A 27,768-nucleotide genomic window follows, 5' to 3' on the forward strand; every position below is an offset into this window, starting at 1 on the left:
AATATTGTATTGGTTTTGCCATACATTCACATGAATCCACCATGGGTGTACATGTATTCCTCATCCTGAACCCCCCTCCCACCTCCCTCCCCACCCCATCCCTCTGGGTCATCCCAGTGCACCAGCCCCAAGCACCTTGTCTCATGCATCGAACCTGGACTGGCGATTCATTTCACATATGATAATATACATGTTTCAATGCCATTCTCCCAAATCATCCCACCCTTGCCCTCTCCCACACAGTCCAAAAGACTGCTCTATACATCTGTGTCTCTTTTGCTGTCTTGCATACAGGGTTATCGTTACCATCTTTCTAAATTCCATATATATGCATTAGTATACTGTATTGGTGTTTTTCTTTCTGGCTTACTCCACTCTGTATAATAGGCTCCAGTTTCATCTACCTCATTAGAACTGATTCAAATGTATTCCTTTTAATGGCTGAGTAATACTCCATTGTGTATATGTACCACAGCTTTCTTATCCATTCATCTGCTGATGGACATCTAGGTTGCTTCCATGTCCTGGCTATTATAAACAGTGCTGTAATGAACATTAGGGTACATGTGTCTCTTTCACTTCTGGTTTCTTCGGTGTGTATGCCCAGCAGTGGGATTGCTGGGTCGTATGGCAGTTCTATTTGCAATTTTTTATAGAATCTGCACACTGTTCTCCATAGTGGCTGTACTAGTTTGCATTCCCACCAACAGTGTAAGAGGGTTCCCTTTCTTCACACCCTCTCCAGCATTTATTGCTCATAGACTTTTGGATAGCAGCCATTCTGACTGGCATGAAATGGTACCTCATTGTGGTTTTGATTTGCATTTCTCTGATAATGAGTGATATTGAGCATCTTTTCATATGTTTGTTAGCCATCTGTATGTCTTTTTTGGAGAAATGTCTGTTTAGTTCCTTGACCCATTTTTTGATTGGGTCATTTATTTTCCTGGAATTGAGCTGCAGGAGTTGCTTGTATATTTCTGAGATTAATTCTTTGTCAGTTGCTTCATTTGCTATTATTTTCTCCCATTCTGAAGGCTGTCTTTTCTCCATGCTTATAGTTTCCTTTGTTGTGAGAAGCTTTTAATTTTAATTAGGTCCCATTTGTTTATTTTTGCTTTTATTTCTGATATTCTGGGAGGTGGGTCTTAGAGGATCCTGCTGTGATTTATGTCAGAGAGTGTTTTGCCTATGTTCTCCTCTAGGAGTTTTATAGTTTCTGGTCTTACGTTTAGATCTTTAACCCATTTTGAGTTTATTTTTGTGTATGGTGTTAGAAAGCATTCTAGTTTCATTCTTTTACAAGTGGTTGACCAGTTTTCCCAGCACCACTTGTTAAAGAGATTGTCTTTTCTCCACTGTATATTCTTGCCTCCTTTGTCAAAGATAAGGTGTCCATAGGTGTGTGGATTTTTCTCTGGGCTTTCTATTTTGTTCCATTGATCTATATTTCTGTCTTTGTGCCAGTACCATACTGTCTTGATGACAGTGGCTTTGTAGTAGAGCCTGAAGTCAGGCAGGTTGATTCCTCTAGTTCCATTCTTCTTTCTCAAGATTGCTTTGGCTATTCGAGGTTTTTTTGTATTTCCATACAAATTATGAAATTATTTGTTCTAGCTCTGTGAAAAATACTATTGTTTGATAGGGATTGCATTGAATCTGTAGATTGCTTTGGGTAGTATACTCATTTTCACTATACTGATTCTTCCAATCCATGAACATGGTATATTTCTCCATCTATTAGTGTCCCCTTTGATTTCTTTCACCAGTGTTTTATAGTTTTCTATAGATAGGTCTTTTATTTCTTTAGGTAGGTATATTCCTAAGTGTTTTATTCTTTTCATTGCAGTGGTGAATGGAAGTGTTTCCTTAATTTCTCTTCCTATTTTCTCGTTATTAGTGTATCGGAATGCAAGGGATTTCTGTGTGTTGATTTTATATCCTGCAACTTTAAAAACAATACAGTAGCTTATTTTTTTTCTAAGGATAAAAGCAAAATGATTTCACAAACTTCTAGAATAATAAATGCCAAGATTTTGTTGTATGACTATACATATCATTATGTTAAATGGATCTTATCATTTGTCTCATAGTTTTTGAGCTGTTTTTTATGCAGCTGTAGAATTCTTCTGAGTAGCCCAGAATGTGGCGGTTGAGCTGGTTAGGTTCTGGAATACCTTTTCAAAGTGCCTGGTCATACACAGAGAACAGACTTGTGGTTGACAAGGAGGAGGAGCAGGGAGGGATGGATTGGGAGTTTGGGATTAGCAGATGGAAACTATTATATGAATAAATAGCAGGGCTCTACTCCATCTGCCTCCTGATGCAGGAGATGGGTTCAGTCCCCCGGTTGGGAAGATCCCCTGGAGGAGGGCATGGCAATACCCTCTCCAATATTCTTGCCTGGAGAATCCCATGGACTGAGGAGCCTGGTGGGCTACAGTCCATGGGGTTGCAGAGTTGGACATGACTGAGCAGACCCTGTAGCACAGGGAACTATATTCAATATCCTATGATAAACCATAATGGAAAAGAATATGAAAAGAAATATATATATATGTATAACTGAGTCACTTCACTGTACAGCAAAAAAGAACACAAACGTAAGTTAAGTATACTTCAATAAATTTTAAAAAATAAAATAAAAACAAAGTTTATGATCATATATTCTGATACACAAAACTGCTTGAGGACAACTGCTTCAAGTGGTAGTTTATAAAATGGGAAATGTGTCATAACTTTGTAATTTGTAAATAGAGCACCTACATCACCTTATTAAAGTGAAAGTGAAAGTCACTGTGTCATGTTCGACTCTGAGATTCTATGGACTATACAGTCCATGGAATTCTCCAGGCCAGAATACTGGAGTGGGTAGCCTTTTCCTTCTCCAGGGGATCTTCCCAATCCAGGGATCAAACCCAGGTCTCCCGAATTGCAGGCAGATTGTTTACAGCTGAGCCACAAGGGAAGCCCAAGAATACTGGAGTGGGTAGCCTGTCCCTTCTCCAGCAGATTTTCCCGATGCAGGAATTGAACTGGGGTCTCCTGTGTTGCAGGCGGATTCTCTAACGACTGAGCTATGAGGGAAGCCCTATCACCTTACTGGGTTATTCTTAAATACTAATTCTGGGAACACATGCTGTCTCCATTCTTCTATAAGCTGAGACTCACCTCCCTGGCTACATTATCCTCTGGCAGTAAGAGTGCAGAGTCCTAACAACTGGAATTCCCAATGTGCTCGGTTATTAAAGCCAAATGACTCCTCCCACCTTTGCTGGAGCAGAACAAGCAGGGGTGGAAAGAGGGCAGAAGTGGTGCCCCAATGGGCTCCACATACAGAGGAAAGGCCTTCCCAGGTGGCACTAGTGGCAAAGAACCTGCCTGCCAGTGCAGGAGACAGAGGAGACGCGGTACGACCCCTGGGCCAGGAAGGTCCCCTGGAGGAGGGCATGGCTACTCACTGCAGTGTTCTCGCCTGGAGAATCCCGTGGACAGAGGAGCCTGGTGGGCTACAGTCCAGAGGGTCACAAAGAGTCGGACATGACTCATGCAAGCATGCGTGCGTACAGAGGAAAGGATCGCTTTGAATGTAGAGATGCAGTACTTCCTATAACTGTATTTTAGGAGGTTTCTTGCCCCCAGTTTTTAAAATGTTTGAAGTTAGATAAATGATTAGACTGAGTGGAATCAATTAAAGTGCTAAGATATCTTTTCAGGTTTTATACAAATTTTTATACTTAAATATTTATGAGAGTTTATTAAACCTGACTGATAATTGTAATCACAAAAAGAAATTTTCCTTTAAAAATTAATTAAAAACATTTTAATGGGTATATTTTAACTAATTGAATTAATTGAAATTTTAATTAATATAAAAATTAATTTTTATATTGCTTTACAATATAGTGATGGTTTCTGCCATATATCAACATGAATCAGCCACAGGCATACACATGTCTGCTCCCCCTTAAACCGACCTCCCACCTCCCTCCGATCCTCCTCCTCTAGGTTGAAAGATAATACTGATGATCCTATTGGCTGGGAAGCAAAGAGTGTGCAGACATAGAGAACAGACTTTTGGTCAAAGTGGGAGAGGGAGATGGTGGGAAGACTTGAGAGAGTAGTATTGAAACATATATATTACCGAGTGTAAAGTGGATAGCCAGTGGGAATTTGCTGTATGATACAGGAAACCCAAAGCTGAGGCTCTGTGGCGGCAGAAGTAGTTTTTAATATGTGTAGGTTCCTGTGTCCTACTCCAGATCTACTGACGCAGAACATCCCAGATGAAATGTGAGTTGGTGCAGTCTCAATGGAAAACAGCATGGAGGTAACTTAGAAAACTAAAAACAGAGCTTCCATGTGATCCCAGCAATCCCACTCCTGGGTATATATCCAGGAAAGACAAAGACTCTATAATGTGACAAGTTTCGTGCACCGCAGTGTTCATAGCTGCACTGTTTACAGTAGTTGAGACATGGAAGCAACCTAAATGTCCCTCGGTAGATGAATCACTTAACATGTGGTGTATATACACAATAGAATGTTCAGTTCAGTTCAGTTCAGTTGCTCAGTCGTGTCCAACTCTTTGCAACCCCATGAACTGCAGCACGCCAGGCATCCCTGTCCATCACCAACTCCCGGAGTTCACTCAAACTCATGTCCATCGAGTTGGTGATGCCATCCAGCCATCTGCTCCTCTGTCGTCCCCTTCTCCTCCTGCCCCCAATCCCTCCCAGCATCAGAGTCTTTTCCAGTGAGTCAACTCTTCGCATGAGGTGGCCAAAGTATAGGAGTTGCAGCTTTAGCATCAGTCCTTCCAATGAACACTCAGGACTGATATCCTTTAGGATGGACTGGTTGGATCTCCTTGCAGTCCAAGGGACTCTCAAGAGTCTTCTCCAACACCACAGTTCAAAAGCACATTACTCGGCCTTAAAAAAGGGTGAAATTTTGCCATTTATAACAACGTGGGTATACTCAGATGATATTATGTTAAGTGAAATAAGTCAGAGGAAGACAAATACTGTGTGATATCACTTGTGAAATCTAAAAGCATAATAAAAGCAAATCTGTATTCAAAACAGAAGCAGACTCACAGACATAAAACACAAACTTAAAGGTATGAAGTTGAACAAACTCTGAGAGAGAGTGAAGGAAGGGAAGCCTGGCATGCTGCAGTCCATGGGGTTGCAAAGAGTCAAGACATGACTTAGTGACTGTACATGCACATGCTTACCAAAGGGGAAAAGGAAGTGGGAGGAACAAATTAGGAATATGGGGTCAGCAGATACAAACTACATAAAATAGACAAGCAATGAGGATTTACTGTATGGCACAGGGAACTATATTCAATATCTTATGATAACCTATACTAGAAAATAATCTGAAAAAAAGTATAACTGAATCACCTTGCTGTACACCTGAAACCAACACAATATTGTAGATCAACTATTGTTGTTCAGTAGCTCAGTCGTCTCTGACTCTTTGGAACCTCATGATCTACACCACGCCAGACTTCCCCATCCTTCACCATCTCCTGAAGTTTGCTCAAAGTCCTATCCATTGAGTCGCTGATGCCATCAAACCATCTCATCCTCTGTTGTCCCCTTCTCCTCCTGCCTTCAATCTTTCTCAGCATCAGGGTCTTTTCCCGTGAGATCAGCTATACTTCAGTTTAAAAAAGTCCCACATGAACTGAGACTGTTCATGTCTATAAAGTTCTCCATGCGATTCAGGTGATCAGCCAGATTTTAGAATAATAACTGGTGTATCTGTTAGGGCTTAATGTAGATCAACTTTAACAGAGGTTTCCTACAGAATTCAGAAGGGGAAAGAGGAATATAAGGCACAAAACCAAAGGGTCTGGAGTTAAGAGGAACTGAGGGAAATTTGGAGGCTGATAGAGAAACCAGGCATTAAAGCAATTGAATAAGCAGCTGATAAAAGAGATTGATGGACTGAATCAGAATGACAGTAGTTGGCTAATCTTCCAAAGTCATAAGACGATGGGCAGTAACCATTCATCATAAGCTTGGGCATATTTGTGGAGAAAAACAGTTCTTATTTTATAATCAGGCAAAAACTAGAAGAGCTAATAAAAGAAAAAAATGATGCTGTCATAGAAGGCACATACATTAATGTGCAATCTTGTGATGAAGATGGACTTTTCGTTTTAGAGATGGAGAGCAGAATTTGGACCTGTGTGCTTTGCATTCGACCTTGGAAGCCAAATTTCAGTTTAACTGTTGGATAAAATAGGGAATGATAGAAAGTTTTTTGCAGAAAATCACTGATATATACATTTTATAGATATATGCTGGATACCATTCAAATACAAAATTAATTATGATGCAGTAGATGGTCTCCTTGGTGTAAAGGCTTCCCTCGTGGCTCAGGTGGTAAAGTAAAGGCTTCCCTGGTGGTTCACGTGGTAAGGAATGCGCCTGCAGTGCAGGAGACCCGGGTTTGATCCCTGGGTCAGGGGGAGATCCCCTGGAGAAGGGAATGGAAACCCACTTCACTATTCTTGCCTGGGACATCCCAGGGACAGAGGAGCCTGGTGGGCTACAGTCCTCGGAGTTGCAAAGAGTTGGACACAACAGAGCGACTAATACTGGTGGAGTGAATGGCAGTGAATAAAAGCAGACTGGCTTTCAATTTGGGGGAAAGCAAACCCCAAGAGAACAGTCAGCAACTAAATGCTTAAATTTGCTGCAGGGACATGAGCAAATCAGAAAGAAATGGCTGCAGAGTAAAGCCCTCTGGATCTGGTTCTCAGCATGCCGTCAAGCGCCCTGCCCAGGCTCTCCCTTAAAAGCTCTCGGTGTGCAGTTCATGTTTCCTCTCAAAGGATTCCAGCTGCTTTATCTGAACATCCGTCTTCACCTCACTGATTCATTTGTGCAATGAAGAACTGTTCTCTGTGCTGGGAACCATGATAAAGTGCTGGCACTGCAGTGGTGAATAAGGTGGGCCTGGCCCTGCTCTAGCTAATAGGGAGATTGTTTGAGGGTAGTTGAATTTTGAAGAGCCCCTGGCACCAGAGTGGAGTTATCCAAGAGCAGTGGTCATCATTTTATAATTCTTACTGGTAAATAAGACTGATATTCTAAGAAGTAAAATAATAATACTATATAAGAGTTGTAAAGTCTGCTCCATTATTAAATATAATTTCATGATTGGTTTATTTTAATGTTTAGAAAACTAGTATGCATTTTGGGACTGTATACTTTATGTAGTTAAACCTGATCTTTTGGGGATAATTTCTTTAAATGTAAGCATCAAGCCATTGTTCAGAAATGGTGTATCTTTTTATTTAACTATGTCAGTCCCACTTAAAATACTTTTCCCTAAAGTATGGCCTGTTAAAATAGTACCTTGCTTATAAAACTTTGTATGGTATTTGGAAGTTTATGGAAGATATTTATGCTATATTTTGTTTCGTCCTAGCAACTCTGAGGAATGCAGGGCAGGCGATATTTATCCTTACCTTACAGATAGGAAAACGTAGGGTCACAGATGTTGTCACTCATATGCAGTCACAAATACAGTAAATGGAGCCAGAGGTGGAACTCAATCCAGGGTTCTTTTTTCATTTTTTAATATTTTTAATTTATTTGGATGCACCGGGTCTTAATTGTGGCATGTGGGATCTGTTACAGTTCTCTGACCAGAAATCAAACCTGGGTCCCCTGCTCTGGGAGCACGGAGTCTTAGCCACAGGAGCGCCAGGGACGTCCCAAGGGCTCTCGTTTAGGAGTCAGGCCTATCTCTTTTGCCCTTTCTGACACTGTATTGACTTGCTGGAAAGAAAATTTGAAATCTCTTTCTCTGCTGAATTCCTCAAGATCTGAGAAATATGTTTTAATCCTTTAAATTTCTTACTTTTTGTTTCTTAATTACTGAATAAATCTATTAACATACTCATTATTTTCTTAGTGTCAAGTACATGGTTATATGTGTAGATTGGAAAAATAAATAAGATACAGAGGAGCGAGACAAGAATTTTTTATTTCACATGGTTAGTGCTACGTGTGTGTGTGTGTGTGTGTGTGTGTGTGTGTGTGTGTGTGTTGCGCTGGGTGCACCCAGGGTATGATGGTGACCTGAGCCTTGGAGGATGATAGGATGGAATGGGAGGTTTCTAAGAAAAATCAGAGGAAGGTATTATGAGTAGAGGGAAATGCTTGAGTAAGAGCTTGGACACAGGGATTCATGGAGGATTTGGAGGTTCACAGGTACTTCTCTACTGTGGATGAATTTAGGAGGACTGCTGAAGATGAAACTGTTAAAGAAGGTGGGTCATTTATGGAAGGAAGAGTCTCTGTCTAGCTCACAACTCTGGATTTACACTGTGGGTCATAGGAAACCACTAAACGTATTAAACCAGAGTTTTGCAAGATCAAAAAAAATTTTTCCCCCATGGGTAATTCTGTCCACAGTGGGAAGAATGGACTAGTGGTGGGAAAAATTGCTAGTATGGAGACCACGTAGGGTACTATTGAGTTCAGAGGAGTGAGAGAAGCTTGAACTGAGGCAAAGGCAGGAGTGGAAAGGGGTGGAATGAAAGATAAGATCTGTTCTGTAATGCATAACACTTATCATGGAGCCTAAGGTGACTGATGATGATATCTTGTCATACCACCTTTTTAAAGAATTACGTATCTTTTCCTATCCATTGTTTCACATATCGCAATAGCACATAAAGATATGCAGATATTATTTCCACTTAGAAGTTAAAGTCTGTAAAACTAAAGAGGCTTACGTTTAAGGAAGTCTTCTAGACTCATTGATGTTATAGGTTCTGAACAGGTACTCTGTACACAGACAGCTTTCCTGGATCTTATATGACAAACGATATGGCAGCAAAAGGTATAAGACAAAGAATAATTCTCTGGGAGAATGAAGGAGACAGAATTAGAAGGAGATCCTAGTTCTATTCCTGCGTTGGGAAGATACGCTGGAGAAGACTGTGTACCCACTCCAGGATTCTTTCTTTTTCTTTTTTTTTTTTTTTTAACATATCATTCTAGTATTCTTGGGCTTCCCTTGGGGCTCAGCTGGTAAAGAATCCACCTGCAATGTGGGAGACCTGGGTTCGATCCCTGGGTTGGGAAGATCCCCGTTAGAAGGGAAAGGCTACCCACCCCAGTATTCTGGCCTGGAGAGTTCCATGGACTGTATAATCAATAGGGTCTCAAAGAGTCAGACATGACTGAGTGACTTTCAGAGGAAAGAAGTGATTACATACAAAATATACGGTGGTGAAAATTCTCTTGACCTATGTCTTCGTCTGTTCAGGCTGCTATAACAAAAATGCCAAAGACTGCCAAAATAAACAGTAAATACTTATTTCTCACAGTTCTGTAGTCTGGGAAGTCTAAGATCAGTGTCCCAGTAGGGAGAGCCATCTTCTGGCTGGGGCCCTGGGGTCTTTTTTGTAAGGGCTTTAACCCCATTCACACGGGCTCTACCCTTTTGACACACGCGTTTGTGCTAAGTTGCTTCAGTCGTGTCTGACTTTGCGACACTATGGACTGTAGCCCGCCAGGCTCCTCTGTCCGTGGGATTCTCCAGGTAAGAATACTGGAGTGGGTTGGCATGCCCTCCTGCAGGGGATCTTCCCAACCCAGGAATTGAACCTGCATCTTTTTAAGTCTCTTGCTTTGGCAGGCGGGCTCTTTACCACTAGTACCACCTGGGAAGCCCTTCTTGACACGGTCTCCTCCCAAAGGCTTTACCTGCTAGTACCATCACACTGGGAGTTAGGATTGCCCTCCAACATTTAGTCCGTAACAGCCCACATCTCCTATCACAATAAATTGTATTCCCATTCCCTAGGAGAGAAGTTAAGGGGTCATGTTGGGACAAGACGAGAAGCTCAAGATGCTTCTGGAATTTTTGAAGGCATCTGTAAAACATGAGTCATGACTGACATTTCCCCTTTTCCACATCAGACTCTTCACCACGCCTGTGTGGTGTTTCCCCCAAAGCCAACATATGAAAATGTGCATTTATCAGATAAATCAGGCAGGAACAGATTTTCCAGAGATTCTTAGCTTTATAAAAAGGCTCACTGAATGGCTGTTTATAAAGCTGCACTCTCCTCAGGACATCAATGTAGTAAGTCCCCAAAGCAGCTTCAACTTTTGATGCAGAGGTGTTTCTGAAATGTTAGGTGAAATCCTGGAGCACTCGTGTGTATAATTTAAAAGAGAAATTACTTGTGTTTGCTTTTAGAAAGGGGTGTGAAATGAGTAATTCCACAGCTTGAAGACGTTGGACTGCAGAAAGCCAGATAGAAAAAAAAAAAAAAAAGCGGAAAAAAAAAATAAAAGGAACACATTAGTAAGTTTATTCTGTTTAAAAAAAAAAAGAAAAGAAAAGAGATCTTAAAACTTTTAAAGCTTATTTTTTTGAAACATTTTTTTGCAAAGCCAATTCATTTGACTTTTTGGTTTTAATATTTGGAAACTGGGTTATTGGATTACTATTGGGGGCTCTGTGGCTTTCTTGATTTTTCATGAGGGTCAAATAATACTAAACTAATATCTGCTAGATTATGTAATGAAAAGTGAAAGTCACTCAGTCATGTCCGACCCTTAGAATTCCAATCTATGGAATTCTATAGGCCAGAATACTGGAGTGGGTAGCCTTTCCCTTCTCCAGGGGATCTTCCCACCCCAGGGATCAAACCCAGGTCTCCCACATTGCAGGTGGATTCTTTATCAACTGAGGTATCAGTTTATGTGACCAATGGCTGTTAAATGCAAATGTTTCTAAGCTCTTTTTTGAGAGTTTATCCCTTATCCTGGAAATTGCAAACAACATAAAATTCTAATATGTATTTTTAGTAGATTTTAATAATAGCTCTCTGGTCATAACTATTTATTATTTCTTTTGCCAAATTCAGTTTGTCATTCTACGTGAACAGTAATATTGAATATATTAAATATTGTGATTTTTAAAAACCTTCCTGTTTCTTCATCTGTTTTACTCATTATTTTGAGATTTTTCGAACCGCATCATTTTTCTCTGAACCACACTTATATGATTATATTGGCTGGAGCTGTTGCAGATTAATCATTTTTGTTATGTGCCTTCTTTCATGAGAAGTGTTTGTTTAACTCTCCATATATAAACAGAAGTTTATTTTGAGGATTAACTTTCATGTGAAAAACTGCCTCCTAGCTAAATCTTTTTAATCACATCTCTAGGAAAGTGAGCTAACTTTAGATGTTCTTTTTTTTTCTTCCTTTTTTTCTTTCTTCAAGAATTTAAAATTGACTGTTTGTATATTAAAACATAGAGAAGTTTATAAATGCATGAAAATGAGGACTATATCTTACAAATCTCTGTATTCTCCTCAGCCTTACACATTGCAAATAAATCCATGCTTGTGCAGGACTGAAAAAATATATAAAGCCAAATGGGACAACACATAAATGTGCTTTGAAAGTGACTGTGTAAGGAGCATCTTTAAATTAGCAATAGTCTTAAAATCAGGATAGACAGATATTTTCCTGCCCTCTGACTGTCTCTCCCCAGCCCTTCATGCAGGGATGGCATTTGAGCCCCGTATACACTTTTTTTGTGTTGTATCTGATGTTTTTTGGGCTTCCCTGGTGGCTCACATGGTAAAGAATCCGCTTGTAATGTGGGAGACCTGGCTTCGATCCCTGGGTTGGGAAGATCTCCTGGAGGAGGGCACGGCAACCCACTCCAGTATTCTTGCCTAGAGAATCCCATGGACAGAGGAGCCTGGTGGGCTGCAGTCCCTGGGGTTGCAGAGTCAGACAGGACTAGGGGCTGAGCACTACTGTTTGTATACACAGTAAAAAGGAGCAGGCTCAGGTGTGCTGAATGCCGGGACCCAGAAAGTCATTTATAGCCTCTCTTTTCCATTTTCTACCGTTTTCTTTAAAGGACAAACTTATATACCATTTTACACTGTAAAAGTTATTTGGGGATTTCCCTGGTAGTCCATCATGAGAAATGCTGGGCTGCAAGAAGCACAGGCTGGAATCAAGATTGCCGGGAGAAATATCAATAACCTCAGATATGCAGATGACACCACCCTCATGGCCGAAAGTGAAGAGGAACTAAGCCTCTTGATGAAAGTGAAAGAGGAGAGTGAAAAAAGTGGCTTAAAGCTCAACATTCAGAAAACGAACATCATGGCGTCTGGTCCCATCACTTCATGGGAAATAGATGGGAAACAGCGGAAACAGTGTCAGACTTTATTTTTCTGGGCTCCAAAATCACTGCGGATAGTGACTGCAGCCATGAAATTGAAAGATGCTTACTCTTTGGAAGGAAAGTTATGACCAACCTAGATAGCATATTCAAAAGCAAAGACATTACTTTGCCAACAAAGGTCCGTCTAGTCAAGGTTATGGTTTTCCAGTGGTCATGTATGGATGTGAGAGTTGGACTGTGAAGAAAGCTGAGTGCCGAAGAATTGATGCTTTTGAACTGTGGTGTTGGAGAAGACTCTTGAGAGTCCCTTGGACTGCAAGGAGATCCAACCAGTCCATCCTAAAGGAGATCAGTCCTGGGTGTTCATTGGAAGGACTGATGTTGAAGCTGAAATTCCAGTACTTTGGCCACCTGATGTGAAGAGCTGACTCATTTGAAAAGACCCTGAAGCTGGGAAAGATTGAGGGCAGGAGGAGAAGGGCACGACAGAGGATGAGATGGTTGGATGGCATCATCGACTCAATGGACATGGGTTTGAGTGAACTCTGGGGGTTGGTGATGGGCATGGAGGCCTGGCGTGCTGTGATTCATGAGGTTGCAAATTGTCAAACACGACTGAGCGACTGAACTGAACTGGTAGTGCAGTGGTTAAGACCTCGCACTTCCAATGCAGTTCTATTCCTGACTGGGGAATGAAGATCGCATATACCGCCTGGCATGGCCAAGAAATAAATAAAATAAAAGTGATTTTGGTTTAACACTTATGAAGGTCTTAAAGTGTCAGTGAGTCACTCAGTTGTGTCTGACTCTTTGTGACCCCATGGACTATACAGTCCAAAATTCTCCAGGCCAGAATACTGGAGTGAGTAGTCTTTCTCTTCTCCAGGGTATCTTCCCAACCCAGGGATCAAACCCACATTTCAGGCGGATTCTTTACTAGCTGAGCCACAAGGGAAGCCCCTTAAAGTGCCAATGAATGTGTTAATTGGTGACGTTGTTAAAATACGGAGAACACAGTCTTTGCTCTGTGAACGTCACAGCCTGATGGGACCACAAACAGGCCACTCAGTTGTCAGAGGTGCCATTAAACAGATAGGAGAAAGATGCATTCGATGGGCAAAGGTGGAGGTGTTCACTTTTTCCTAGCGGGTGGGGAAGCCTTCCGGGGCTGTGGCATTGAGTCGGAGTCGAAGTGATTAGGAGCTTTCAAGACAGTCAATTGTGGGGACTTCCCTGGGGGTCCAGTGGTTGATAAGTCCGCCTTCCAGTTCACGGGATGTGGTTTGATGCCTGGTGGGGGGCCAAGCTCCCACATGCCGTGGGGCAGCTTATCCCTCCTGCCACAACTACTAAGCCCTCACCCCTTGACGAAGATCCTGCCTGCTGCAGCTGAGACCTGACACAGCCAAATAAAAGGATATTTTATATATATATATATATATATTTGTTTTTTTTTTTAAGACAGGTGATTGAGGAAAGGACATTTAGGGCAGAGGGAGGAGCCTGCAAATGGGCAAGTGGGGAGTTTGGAGAGCATCACACAGGTGTCTTTTCTGACCCATATAGAAGTTTGGATTTTATATTGCAGGCAAAACAAAAAAAAAAGATACAGATGAACTGATTTACAAAATAGTAAAAGAACCACAGACATAGAAAACTAATTTATGGTTACCAAAGGGGAAAGAGGTGGGGAGGGATAAATTAGGAGTGTGGGATTAAAGTATACGTATTTCTATGTATAAAACAGATAACCAGCAAGGACCTGCCGTATAGCACAGGGAACTCTATTCCATATCTTGTAATACCCTATAAGGGGAAAGAGTCTGAAAAGGAATTGGTGTATGTATAACTGAATCACTTTGGTGTATATCTGAAACTAAGACAATAGTGTAAGTCAGCTACACTTCACTTAGAAAAAGAGAAAACCGGAAGGACCCTAAGCAGCAGCATACTGTTATTGGGTTTTCATTTTAGAAAATTACTTTAATAAACGTGGAGAAGAAATGTTAGGTTACTTATGCTGTTAAAAAAACAGCCTTATAGAACATAAGTAGACTAAACGTTAATTTTTCTTCCTCATTGCCTTAAGCAACTTCACAAAAATCTGAAAACACCCACGTTTTAGCCTTTGAATTGCCAAGAGGTTTGTTCCCTACGTGAGTTATCTCTCTCTGGCATTTCAAGATTTTTGTGTTTGGGTTTAAGAATGTAGACTTTCTACCCTGGGCTACAGCAGGGCGGCTCATCACTGAACTCTTCCTTATTCTTACCCTTTCTCTCTTAATCTTTTTTTTTTTTTTGACATTAAATTATTTTTTTAACACCGGAAACATTTTGTATTGGGGTTAGCCAATTAACAGTGTTGTGGGAGTTTCAGGTGAACAGAGAAGAGACTCAGCCATGTGTACATGTAGCCCTTCTCCCCCAACCCCGCCTCCCACCCAGGCTGACACATAGCACTGAGCAGATTTCCATGTGCTCGGGACTTTGGGACGGTCATGTACACGCTGCTGTATTTAAAATGAATAACCGATAAAGACCTGTTGCATAGCGCACGGAACTCTCTCAGTCTTTTGCACCTAGTTGCCCAAGGCAAGTACTTACCCGTTCTCTTGGTTCCTTTCTGCCTCTTGCCCTTCATGTCAAGGGGGTAAGGCTGGTAAGGTAAAGTAAGAAGGTAAGGATGGCAAGGCCAGTAGATTCTGCCTCCAAACCAACAGCTCAACTTTGGCTGCTCCTGTCTGTCTCAGTGACGCCACAGTCCTAGTTCCGTCTTCCCTGGTCTCTCCCTGGGACTCCTGCAGTCGCCTCCTAAAATTGGTTCTGCCCTTGCTTTCTCACCCATTTCTCCGTCTCTCGCTTTGGACAGCTCACTAGCTTTTTTGCGCTGAGAATAAAAGGCTAACGCCCCTTGTGGCCAGCATCTCCTGGCTCTTGGCTCCCTTCGATTCATCTCGATACTCTGCTTCCATTCCAGCTGTTATTTGCTCTCACAGTGGCCTGTAAACACTTACTCACTTCTTCTGAAAAGCTCTTAAAATTTGGTGCTTGGCGAATACTCCCTGAACTTAATAGCATCATGATATCATAGTAACACTTGCTGCCATTTATTAAATGTTTTCTGTAATCCACATGGTGTGCTAAGTGCTCTTGAGCCATTATCTTATCATTAAATTAGATGCGATCAGCTTGTGAAGTTGGCATTATTATGCCTGGATTTTAGGCGAGGAAATGGGAGCACTGAGAACTGAAGTAACTTGCCCAGATTTATATTGTAGTGTGTAGTGGAGCCTGGCCTGAAGGCTGTCTGTCTGATTCTAAGTCGGGCTCTTTGGTACCGAAGATACAAAAATGTTTTGTTATCATATCAATCATATCAATCATATCAATGTTTTGTTAACTTTAATGCCCTCATAATTCCTGGAGGACCATCTGAGGGCAAGCTCTAGAGGGAATCTTGTAATGAAATTGGAAGTAAACATTAGTAAGACCTAACTACCCTATTAGAGGAAATAAACTTTTCTCAAAATTTTATGTCCTGTTGATAATAAAAGGCAATAATAATAAAAGTGTAAAAGTTGGGAATAAACTCTGGAGTCAAACAAACATGAGTTTAATCTCAGCATCTTCTATTCATTCATACAGACTTCCGTATCATGAAAGTGAACTGAAAGTGAAAGTCACTCAGTCGTGTCCGACTCTTTGAGACCCCATGGACTATACAGTCCATGGAATTCTCCAGGCCAGAATACTGGAGTGGAACCCCTCTGATCCCCTGGCCCAGGGGATCTTCCCAACCCAGGGATCGAACACAAGTCTCCTGCATTGCAGGAGGATTCTTTACCAACTGAGCCACAAGGGAAGCCCAAAAATACTGGAGTGGATGAACACAATAAATATAATAAATTACATTATATAATGGACTTCCCGGCTGGCATAGCAGTAAAGAATCCACCTGTCAATGCAGGGGACACAGGAGACCAGGTTAGATCCCTGATCAGAAAGATTCCCTAGAGTAGGAAATTGCAACTCACTCCTGTATTCTTGTCTGGAAAATTCCATGGACACAGGAGCCTGGCAGATGACAGTTCCTGGGGTCACAAAGAGTTGGACACCACTGAGAACTCACGCACACACTTTGCATTATATGTTACAAGATGGGAAGTACTTTGTGTGGGGAAAGTAAGATCAGGATGGAGGGGAATGCGAAGAGTATATTAAATAGGTCAGTGAGGTGGGTCTCATCGAGAAGATCAGAGACTTGAGAGAAATGAGGGAGTTGATCAGATGGATATTTGAGGGTAGAACCGTCTAGGAGGAAAGAATAGATGGTGTTCAGTCCTGCGGGTCGTACACGTATGCCTACTTAAGAGCAACGCGCTGTTGTGAAGGAGGGAAGGTGACCAGGTGAAGGAGAGGTACTAGATGAAGTCAGAGGGGTTCCAAGGTGGTTGTTGGTGGCAATAAAATGAACCGATATACACATAAAGCACCTGGCGCAAGATGTGGCCAAGAATCATAGAGGCCCTGCCCACCTCTTCCAGCCACGTCTTTTGTTGCTCCCTGTTGAAAGCCCTACCCTGTGTTTATAATCAAAAATTCTATGAAGATTCTCCAAAAATCTGTGCTGATTTAAACTTTTCTACTTTTGCACACACCTAAAATACGCTGGGCAAACAGCAGTGGCCACAGAACTACAGGAGGTCAGTTTTCATTCCAGTCCCAAAGAGGAGCAATGCAAAAGGATGTTCAAACAGCTGTGCTCATTTCACATGCTAGCAAGGGTATGCTCGAAATCCTTCAAGCTAGGCTTCAGCAGTACGTAAGAACTGGAGAGCTTCCAGATGTAGAAGCTGGATTAGAAAAGGCAGAGGAACCAGAGATCAAATTGCCAACATTCATTGGATCATGGGGAAAGCCACAGAGTTCACAAAAGCATCTACTTCTCCTTCATTGACTATGCTTTTGACATGAGGATCACAGCAAAATGTGGAAAACTCTTAAAAAGATGGGAATACTAGACCACTTTACCTGTCTCCTGAGAAACCTGTATGCAGCTCAAGAAGCAACAGTTAGAACTGGACATGGAATAACGGACTGGTTCAAAATTGAGGAGGGAATATGACAAGGCTGTATATTGTCACTCTCCTTATTTAACTTCTATCTAGAATACATCATATGAAATGTTATGCTGGATGAAGCACAAGTTGGAATCAAGATTGCTGGGAGAAATATCAACAACCTCAGTTAAGCAGATGATACCAGTCTAATGGCAGGAAGTGAAGAGGAACTAAAGAGCCTCTTCATGAGGGTGAGAGAAGAGTGAAATTCAACATTCAGAAAACTAAGATCATGGCATCTGGTACCATCACTTCAGGGCAAATAGAAAGGGAAGAAGTTTAGCAGTAACAGATTTTATTTTCCTGGGCTCCAAAATCACTATGGACAGCAACTGCAGCCCTGAAATTAAAAGACTCTTGCTCCTTGGAAGAAACGCTATGACAAACCTAGACAGTTTATTAAAAAGCAGAGACATTACTTTGCCAACAAAGGTCCATCTAGTCAAAGCTGTGGTTTTCCCAGTAGTTGTGTATGGATGTTGAGAGTTGGACTATAAAGAAGAGCACCAAAGAATTGATGCTTTTAAACTGTGGTTTTGGAGAAGACTCTTGAGAGTCCCTTGGACTGCAAGGAGATCAAACTGGTCAATCCTAAAGGAAATCAACCCTGAATATTCATTGGAAGGACTGATGCTGAAACTCCAATACTTTGGTCACCAGATGCGAAGAGCTGACTCACTGGGAAAGACCCTGATCCTAGGAAAGATTGAGGGCAAAAGGAGAAGGAGGCGACAGAGGATGAGATGGTTAGATAGCCACTAACTCAATGGACATAAGTTTGAGCAAACTCTGGGAAATAGTGAAGGACAGGGGAGCCTGGCGTGCTACAGTCCATGGGGGTCATAAAGATTGGACAGGACTTAGTAAATGAACAACAACAAAAAACCCTTCCTTATTCTGATAAACTCCTTCAAGACCTACCTAAGGCTGTCCTCTGGAAAGATGATATCTTTGACTCCCTCTGAGGCAGAGCTTTCTTTTCTGAACCGCCATGCACCATACTTTGTATATGTGTTTGTTGCAGTAACACGTAGTCGATGATAATTGACATTTAGTGAGCACTTCCTATGTGCCATGCGATGAATCCTTTACATGTTTTAAAGATTTATTCCTGACAACAGCCCGGAAAGGTATGTCTTATTGTCATCTTCGTTTTATAGATGAATAATTAAAGGCAGAAGATATTTATTGATTTGCTTAAGATCGTCCAGCTACTCTGGTGTCACCAACAGTTGGTCACAGTATTTCTGGCTCCAGAGCTTATGCCTTCTTAACCATTGCATTTACTGTAGACCTACCCGTCCATCATTTATTAGGTCTTTATATAAGTACACACTTGAAGAGGTACGTGTATTCATCACTGTGTTGAAAGTTCTAGTTTTGTGTATGTATCTTCCATACTATTTGTGACTGCTTTGAGGGCATGTCAGGTTCACCTTTGCTACTTGGAGCTTTGCATATGTGTTTCTGTGGTTGAATGGTGAGAGTAAAATATTTTCTCCTGTAATTTGCAAAACATGAGAGATAATACTCAAAATGTTAATGCTAGTGCGTCATTAATTTTGAATGTTACTTGGCTTTGAATTTCATCTTAATCATGTTGTGCTTCTGCTTTTCCCTAGACCAGTATTAAAGAGGGACAGCTGTTGAAGCAAACCAGTTCCTTCCAAAGGTGGAAAAAGCGATACTTCAAACTTCGAGGTCGTACACTCTATTATGCAAAGGACTCAAAGGTAATTTGAGAGAATGCTAGAGAGCTGTAGATGGTTCTGTAAACTGTCTTTGTCTTGGGGCTTCATATAGCATTACTGGTCTAATTCAATATAAATATGATTCATCTTGGACCAAATCACAAGGGGGTCTATTTGAGACAATTTCATGTGATGTCCCCTGAGGACAATCTTATGGCAAGGTTCTAGTGTAGTTTTCTTTCTTTTTCCCTTCCAATTGAGATGAACAGTTAAATGTAACTTTATTAGATATAATAAAGTCTAGAGGTGAATTCCCCCCTTTCTTGCTAATTTTTACCTTATAAATCTTTTCCTGAACATGAGAGAGGATTTGCTATAGTTGCTAAGAATTCATACTCTGATTTTAGACAAGAGTTCGTATCCCAGTTCTAACATATTCCACTGGAGTGGCAGTGAGCAGCATATTGTGGAGCATATTCCAGTGGAGTGGCAGTGAGCAGCATATAATAATAAATATTGTTACTATTTAAATAATGAAAATGAAGTGCTCATGTAATACCAAGCTCAAAGCAATCATTCAGTTAGTCTAGCAGTTAGAAATAAAAATCATAGTGAAATAAAATCGAGGCTTAAATAATTTTTATAAAATAATTGAATGAAATAAGAATGATGTAGCTTTGGAAGAAAAAATGATAATGATGACCTTCCACTTAAAACTGATATTTTACTCTTCCTTCAAAAGTAAAATTAAGATGGGTGCCCTCAGTAGACACTGGAGCCCCACCCAAGTGGCCCCCTGCCCTGTCAGGCCTGGCAGACACCTTTGACCATCACTCATGTTGCCTCAGAGTCTCCTGCTGCAGGGGCCATCCACACACATCAGAGCATCCTTCACAGTTGCAGCTGGGCCTTTCAGGCAGCCACATTGGGGTCCAACCCTGCATACAAGCACGTCCTCAGAAAGTACTGCCAGGCTGCATCAGGAATGCAGATGCTGCCCACCAAGGGGACAGTCCTTGAGCATCTGACCCTAGTAACCGAAGGAGACAACATTATGGGGACCAGCCATGCTACACAAAGCCACTCTCAAGACCAGGAGGCGGAGCTGGTCTACCCAATATGTAGGGAAAAACCCAAAGTTAGACAAAATGAAGAAACAAAGGAATATGTTCCAAACAAAATAAGAAGACAAACAGAAACGGAATGAAATGGAGAGAAGCAACCTTCCAGATAAGTTGCTCAAAGTAATGGTCATAAAGATAACTCACTGAACTCAGTAGAATAGAAAAGTGAGAATTTCAACAGAGATAGAAAATATTTTTAAAAAAAAATCAGAACTGAAGAATACAATAACAGAAATGAAAAATACACTGGAGGAAACCAGCAGCATATTAGATAATTCAGAAGAAAGGACCAGTGATCTAGAAGATAAATTAGTGGAATTCACCCAATCAGAACAGCAAAAAGAAAAAAGAACCAAAAAATGGAACTAGCTTAGAGGACCTCTTGGGCAACATCAAGTGTGCTAAGATTCACATTATTGGAGGTGTGCTAAGATTCACATTATTGGAGTCCCGGAGGGGAAGAGAGTGAAAAGGACAGAAAACCTGTTTGAAGAAATAATGGCTGCAAAACTTTCCTAACCGAAGGCCTAGCATCACCTGGGAAGCCCCAACCTAAGGCCAACGGTTTTCCTTATTGATTTGCTGTCTGAATGATCTATCTGCTGACGTAGATTGTGTTAAAGTCGCCTGCTATTACTGTATGACTGTCAGTTTTCTCCCATCGTGTCTGTTAGTATTTGCTTTATGGATCCAGGTGCTCCTGTGTTGGGTATATATGTATTAACTAGTGTCACATTTTCTTGTTGGATTGATCCCTTTGTCATTAGGTAACGCCTCTCTGTCTCCTGTTGCAGTCTTTGTTTTAAAATCATTTTGTCTGGTATGAGTGTTGCTATCCCATATTTCTTTTCATTTATGCTTGTGTGGAATAGCTTTTCCGTCTGCTCGCTTCCGGTCCGTGTGTGATTTTAGATCTAAAGTGAGTCTCTTGCAGACAACATATGTATGGGTCTTGTGTTTGTATCTGTTCAGCTACCTTGTGTCTTCTGATTGGAGCATTCGGTCCATTTACATTTGAAGTGATGATTGATAGGTATGTGCTTCCTGCCATCCTGTTAACTGTTTGCTGCTTGTCTTTGTTCTCTGCTCCTTTCTTTTGCTTTCTTCCCTTGTGATTCCGTGACTTTCTCTAGTATTATGTTTATATTCCTTTCTGTTTATTATTTGTGTGTCGTTTTCTCCAACATCCTGCAGAAAAACCCGAAAGGGCTTTTTGACCAACCCCATATTACCAGTTTTTGGTTTGTGGTTACTGCTTATATCTCAACCTCTGTATACTGCAGTCTATTTTAAGTTGATAGTTGCTCAAGTTTGAACATGTTCTAAAAGCACTCCATTTTTACTCCACTCAACATTTTATGTTTTTGATGTTATTTTACTTTGTGTATTCCTTAATTATTGTAGATATATATGATTTTACTGGTTTTGTCTTTTAACCTTCACACATGTCCTGCATTGGCAGGTGGGTTTTTAACACTAGCGCCCCCTGGAAAGCACTCATACCTTTGATCTATTACTTTTACTACATTTTTGCCTTTACTGGCGAGATATTTTCTTTCATAATTTTCATACTTCTAGTTATAATTTTTCTTTTCTTTCTGTTTAAATTCCTTCAACATTTCTTGTGAGACTGGTTTAGTGGTGATGAACCACAGTGTAGACAAGCTGTTGCTTGGGAAACTCTGTCTCTCAATTCTGATTTATGATTTTGCTGGGTACAGTATTCTTGGTCAAGTTTCCTCCTTTCAGTGCTTTGACTATATCATGCCACTCCCTTCTGTAAAGTTTTTGCTAAAATGTCAGCTGACAGTGTTATAGAGCTTCCATGTATGTAACTAGTTGTTTGTCTCTAGTTGCTTTTAAGATTCTCTCTTTAGTTTAACATTTTAGCCTTTTAATTATAATGTGTCTTGGTGTGGGTCTCCTTGGGTTCACTTTGTTTGAGTCTCTCTGTACTTCCTGGCCCTGGAACAGGTTAGGAAAGTTTTCAGCCATGCAAATAGAAATGAAAAGAAATATGGGATAATAATCTTGCCGTTTGCAAAAACATGGATGAATATGGAAGGTATTATGCTAAGTGAAATAAATTAGAGAAAGACAAATACCATATAATTTCAATTATATGTGGAATCTGTAAATTATATATGGAATCTAAAAAACAAATGAACAAACAAACCCAAACAGAGAGTTACAGATATAGAGAACACATGGGTGGTTGTCAAAAGGGAGGGGTATGTGAGGTTGGGTGAAGTAGGTGAAGAGGATTGAGAGATCCAGACTTTCAGTTATAAAAATAAATGTCATGTGAATTTAATATACAGTAAAAGGAATATAATTAATAATATTGTAATAATTTTATATGATGACAAATGGTTATTTAGGTAATCGTTTGATGATGTATTTGATTGTCAAATTACTACGTTGTACTCTTGAAACTAACATAATAGTATATGTCAACTATACTTCAATTTAAAAATAGTAAGATTTATTGTTACTGCACCAGTAAGATAATTGATAATTTTTATATTAAAAATATGTTTGTGATATAATAATTAGTATCATTATATACCAGGAGGTAAAAAATAAATAACAAACAAACCTAATTCTTAGCTTATGCAGCTATGGAAATAATAGCAAAATGAAATAATCTTATTTTAAAAGCCATTATGTTCACAGTTAAACCCTGATCTGGCTCCATCCTGACCCTGCATATTTATTTCCAGGCAACACTGACCATTTGATCGCCTACAGCCCCGCCCCATATTTTCCATCTCCAGGACGATTTTCCCTCTGTCTCCACTTGAAGAAATTCCCTGTTTTCTTTAAGATGCCTCTAAAATTGTCTTTATTCCAGCATACGCAAGAGAAAGTGTTTGCTTTCTGCTGGAGAAATTATCTATGACCTTCCATAGTATTTTGCGCGTTTCCTCTTCCACATTTAATGGTCCACCTTACTTAAAACTAGCTGTGTCTCTTTCAGTTCCCATGCCAGATTATAGATTCTTTCTAGTGAGGGAACAAGTCTTATGGTCAGATTGGTTGGCTTGAAGTAGAGTTGCATTACACCCTGGAGACCTTGGGGAGTGATGGAAACTGAAGTTAGATAAGGGAGCCCTTTTTTCTGTAGTTCTGGAGGAGCAGCATTATACCGACCTCGCTGGAAGTACACTGAAGGACTGTGAACGAGGCCCAGCTGACTGAAAATAGGAAGAATACATATATTGACGAGAATTTCCTAATCTCTCAATTGTCCATTTTTAAAGATTGTAATTCTATGGACTTTTTAACCACTGAAACTTTTTTGATTAAAATGCTTTTCAGCCTAAAAAAAAGTGTTTGAACCTGGCCAAAAAAAGAAAAGAATATAAATAAAACTTTTAAGAGTATATAAAGAAAGTCATCTTAATGTTTGCAGAGCATATGCACCATCTCATTAGAACACATTTACAGATGCGGACAGCAACATTCAGAAGGTTCGGTAACTGGCTGTGACCTGAGCCAGGACTAGTTCTTCTCATGGTGGGGTGTGTGAGTACCTGTGCATATCACACTTAGTAGGTTCCCCATAAACGATGCTTCTGGAGAGCACAGGGCGTTTTGCAGTGAGACTGTATACCAGGGGCTCCTCTAAAGTCCTATACAGTTTGAAATTTATGTGTTTATTGAACTTTATGGTTTTACTCACAAAGTATCACTAACTTAAGTTTTTCATCATTTTTTATTTCTAATTCCTGATATAGCTTCATGGTCATGACCTGATGGTAAAAAAAAAAAAAAAATACTGAGGATCACTGAGTTAGGTTTTCAAATAATATGTTTGTGTTCTTTTTCATTAACAGTCTCTGATATTTGATGAAGTTGACCTCTCAGATGCCAGTGTAGCTGAAGCAAGCACAAAAAATGCTAACAACAGCTTCACGGTATGGTTCTATTCTGCTAACTCCCTCCTCGAACGTTATAGAAAAACCTTTCCAAAGCTTATACTGAATGCCCTCCTCAATTGCCAACTGTGTGCCATGTGTGTGCTGGAGTTCTTCCCAACACAATAACCTTGATTAGTACCTTGTAGATTCTAATACCCCAAACCATTCATGATTGTTTGGGTCAATAAGCCAATCCATTAAATGTATATTTTAAATATATATATATATATATATTTTAGACTTCTTAATTTTAGTGCTTTAAATTTTTCACCCCCTTAAATATAACAGTTCAACTGATTCCACTGTTCTTGAATATTCACAACGTTTGTTTTTTTCCCTTCGTTCTTAAAAATAATATTTTCTCTGTTTCTTCTGCTGTTACTCCAGTTGCTAAAGTTTAGACCTTCATTTCTTCTCATTTAAGTAATTCATTTGGCAGCTATTTAAAGAAGAGTCCTCAGTTCTAGTTAATTTTTTTTTTCCAATTGCAAATCATGTTGCTTCAAAGGCTTCATAGGCTCAGGTTGCATCTGTAACTCCATTATAAAGCCCTATAAACTCCTACCTCTGCACTCCAGTGTTGCTGACAATTGCTTGTCCGTATACCTCCTACCCATCCAGCATTTCTTTCTGAGCCGAATGCTTTTTCTGCTCCCTCTGGCTTAAATGATACCTCCTGCATATGTAGCTGTTGAAAGTCTACCAACGCTTCAAAGCTTATGTCAGATATCCCATTCTTTTTGTACTTCTTTGATTACAAAAATACAAATTAAATATGAATTGAGGATCCACCATGTGCCAGGAACTAATAAACATAATAAACAAGATTCAGAGATGAAAATACATACATATATATGTGTGTGTGTATATATATATATATATATATATATATATATATATATATACCACTCTGCTGAAGATGTGCACAGTATAACTGAGTGAAGTTCATCTGGGATACTTTGTGTAGCTACATCCTTAGGTCCGCTCAGGTGCTCTTTCTGGGTCCTGTCACCATCCAGGCTCCCAGCCCCAGCCACCACCGCAGACAGCAGGGCGTTGTGTTCATGCCCTAGGCATGCAGGGCAGGGAGGACAGACAGGTGCAGGGCAGCGCCATGATGGAGGTGAGCTCCGGAAGGTAGGGCTGGGGGTGGAGAGGAAGCCAGAGTTGAGATTTAGTCTGATTGATTTATGGGCGTGAGAGATAATTCATGCTGCGAGCATCCCTCCCCCTCTCCCCTCCCCAGGGACCATTGAGTTTGAGAAGAGAGAGGACAGCCAAGAATAGAATCCTGGGAAAAGCTTAGCAACGTAAGGTTTGGCCACTAAAGACTGAGAGAGAGCGCTCTGCAGTATAGAGAGAGCGACAGGAGGCGGTGATGCTATGAAAAGCCAGGGGAAGGGAGTTGTAAGGCGGAAGTCGTCGCACATCCAATGCCGTAGAGGGGTCAAGGCCAAGGAGAACGGAGGGGCGTCTGCTGAATGTGGAAACAGGGCAGGTCATCCGGTCGCGCTGGTGGGAGCCGTGGCAGAGGAGGGCCGTGTGCACGAGGCGCATGGAGACGCCACGTGGAAAGGCAGAGGGCAGCAGCTCGGAATCCTGACCCCAGAGCCTGGCTGTTAAAAGAAGGAGCTGGCACAGAGCACCAGGAACTTTCAGGTTGAAGAGGCAGCTCTGGTTTCGTTGTTGTAGTAGTAGCAGATCTTTTGCTTTGGTTTTTAAAACTGGGTTTTGAGTGTGTCTATACCACCGGAGGACAGAAGTGTTAGATCAAAAAGTCTGAAGCTTCAGGAGAGAGAGGGCGTAATTGATGGAGCGTATTTGCCCAGTAAACGACAGGGGTGGTACCCGAAACACAGGTCAAGAGGTTAGCCTCTAAAATGGATAGCTGGAACCTGCGATATAGGGAAACACTGAAAGTGTTAGTCGCTCAGTGGTGTCTGACTCTTTGCAGCCCCATGGGTGGTAGCCCACCAGGCTCCTCTGTCCATGGAACTCTCCAGCAAGAATACTGAACCTGCTCCATGGCACAGAGTTCAGCCTGGCGTTCTGTGGTGACCTATGGTGGGGTTGTAGAAGAGGGGATATATGTACGCATACAGCTAATTCAGCATTATACAATGTGGTACAGCAGGTATACCCCAATTAAAAAAAAAAAAAAAAGAAAGGTAAGCCTTGAACAAGACACAGAAAGTTTATGGAAGTAAAGGTGTGGGCAGGAAGTTCATATGTTTCAAAACCAAACACTACTGTTTTCTCAGTGAAATTGAAGATGAGGATATATACTATGAGTGAGAGTTCAGGAGGGTTTGCAAGAGCTACTGTAGAAAATGAGAATTAAAACTGAACAGAGGCTAGTAGAAGATTACTAGGTAGCAGAGAGTGTCTGCCAAAGATTGGAGATTAGGTTTAGAAATGTCCTTAATTCCTAGGCCAACAGAGTTCTCTGTAAAATGAGTAAAGGAAAACAGCTAAGTTGGCCCAAGATTGATGACTTCTAGGGTACATTTGAGGGCTTCCCAGGTGGTGCTAGTGCTGATGAACCCACCTGCTGATGCAGGAAACATAATGAGACTTGGGTTCGATCCCTGGGTTGAGAAGACCCCCTGGAGGGGGGCATGGCAACCCACTCCAGCATTCTTGCCTGGAGAATCCCATGGACAGAGGAGCCTAGCAGGCTACAGTCCATGGGGTCGCAGAGTCAGATGTGACTGAGCAACTTAGTATGCATGCAGGGCATATTGGAGAGAAAGATAAAGAGATTGTTGGATTTCAGGGATCAGTAACTCATCCATCTTCCCGCTCTGTGTTCTCAGTTTTTGAGAATAGGGATGACTTTATTAATGGCTGAACAGGATCCAGTAACCAGTAAATACAGAGCTTCTGATAAGTTGTTGGAGGCTCAAGGGCAAAATGTTGCTTATTCTTCCTTCCTCTGAAGTGAGGGTGGGGTCCGGTAATTAAGCTATCAGATTAACCACTTGCCTTCCCTGGGGAGTGAACAAAACAAGAGTCTTCTCCCCTCCATTGAGACTCAAAGTGATGGTTGCAGATAAGAGTTTCTCCCTGACCAGGATCTAGTGTTTAATATGAAAGAGGGTTCCAAAATTTAAGATTTGAAAGATAGAGTAACTTCAGGTGAAGACAAGACCTAGGGTGTTGGACTACGTAAAGGAACTTGGAAAGCCTGGGTTTGGGAGAGGTTATTCAAATTGTCTGTACAACTCTTTCTTGGACCTTCAACCGCACGCAGTGTCTCCTGTTTTGTCTTTTCCTAGAATTTATTATTTTCTGCCTTTTTTAGTTAAATACTTATGTTTTCATAACCTCCCTGAGAATAGGGACTGTCACACATTTAAGGTCACAGTTCCTTATCCATAAACATTTGTTGATTTTAACGAATAAAATGAAAGTTTATTTGGGGTATGAGAAGACTTTTTTGTTGAATTATTTTCAGGAAATTTCTTGCCTCATCCAAATGTTGTTTCTCAAGTTTGTTGAACTAGAAATGCAGAGACTAAAATGTTGGGTGGATTGCTTAGAATTTTATAGCAAGGCAATTCAATAGAACTTTGCAGGGTATAAAATGGAATAAGAGATATGTTTTTAAGCAGTGGACAATCCTCCCTGTCTTTAAATATTTAAATATTCCACCTTCCTGGGTCACAGTGACTGCTGGCTGATGCTGTTATTTTGACCAGTTTGTGTC

The 27,768-nt window shown here is 40.9% G+C and overlaps 1 protein-coding gene across 1 annotated transcript in view; it reads left to right on the top strand.

The window, feature by feature from the left end:
* Nucleotides 1–27,768, top strand: part of DGKH (diacylglycerol kinase eta) — a 208,914-nt gene that overhangs the window by 65,176 nt on the left and 115,970 nt on the right. The window contains exons 3-4 of the mRNA XM_027973522.3: nt 18,944–19,054; nt 23,976–24,056. Of these exons, the coding sequence (XP_027829323.1) occupies nt 18,944–19,054; nt 23,976–24,056 (192 nt within the window). The remainder of the gene's footprint in view (nt 1–18,943; nt 19,055–23,975; nt 24,057–27,768) is intronic.

Source organism: Ovis aries, chromosome 10 (genome assembly GCF_016772045.2).
Source record: "Ovis aries strain OAR_USU_Benz2616 breed Rambouillet chromosome 10, ARS-UI_Ramb_v3.0, whole genome shotgun sequence".
Classification (NCBI taxonomy): domain Eukaryota; kingdom Metazoa; phylum Chordata; class Mammalia; order Artiodactyla; family Bovidae; genus Ovis; species Ovis aries.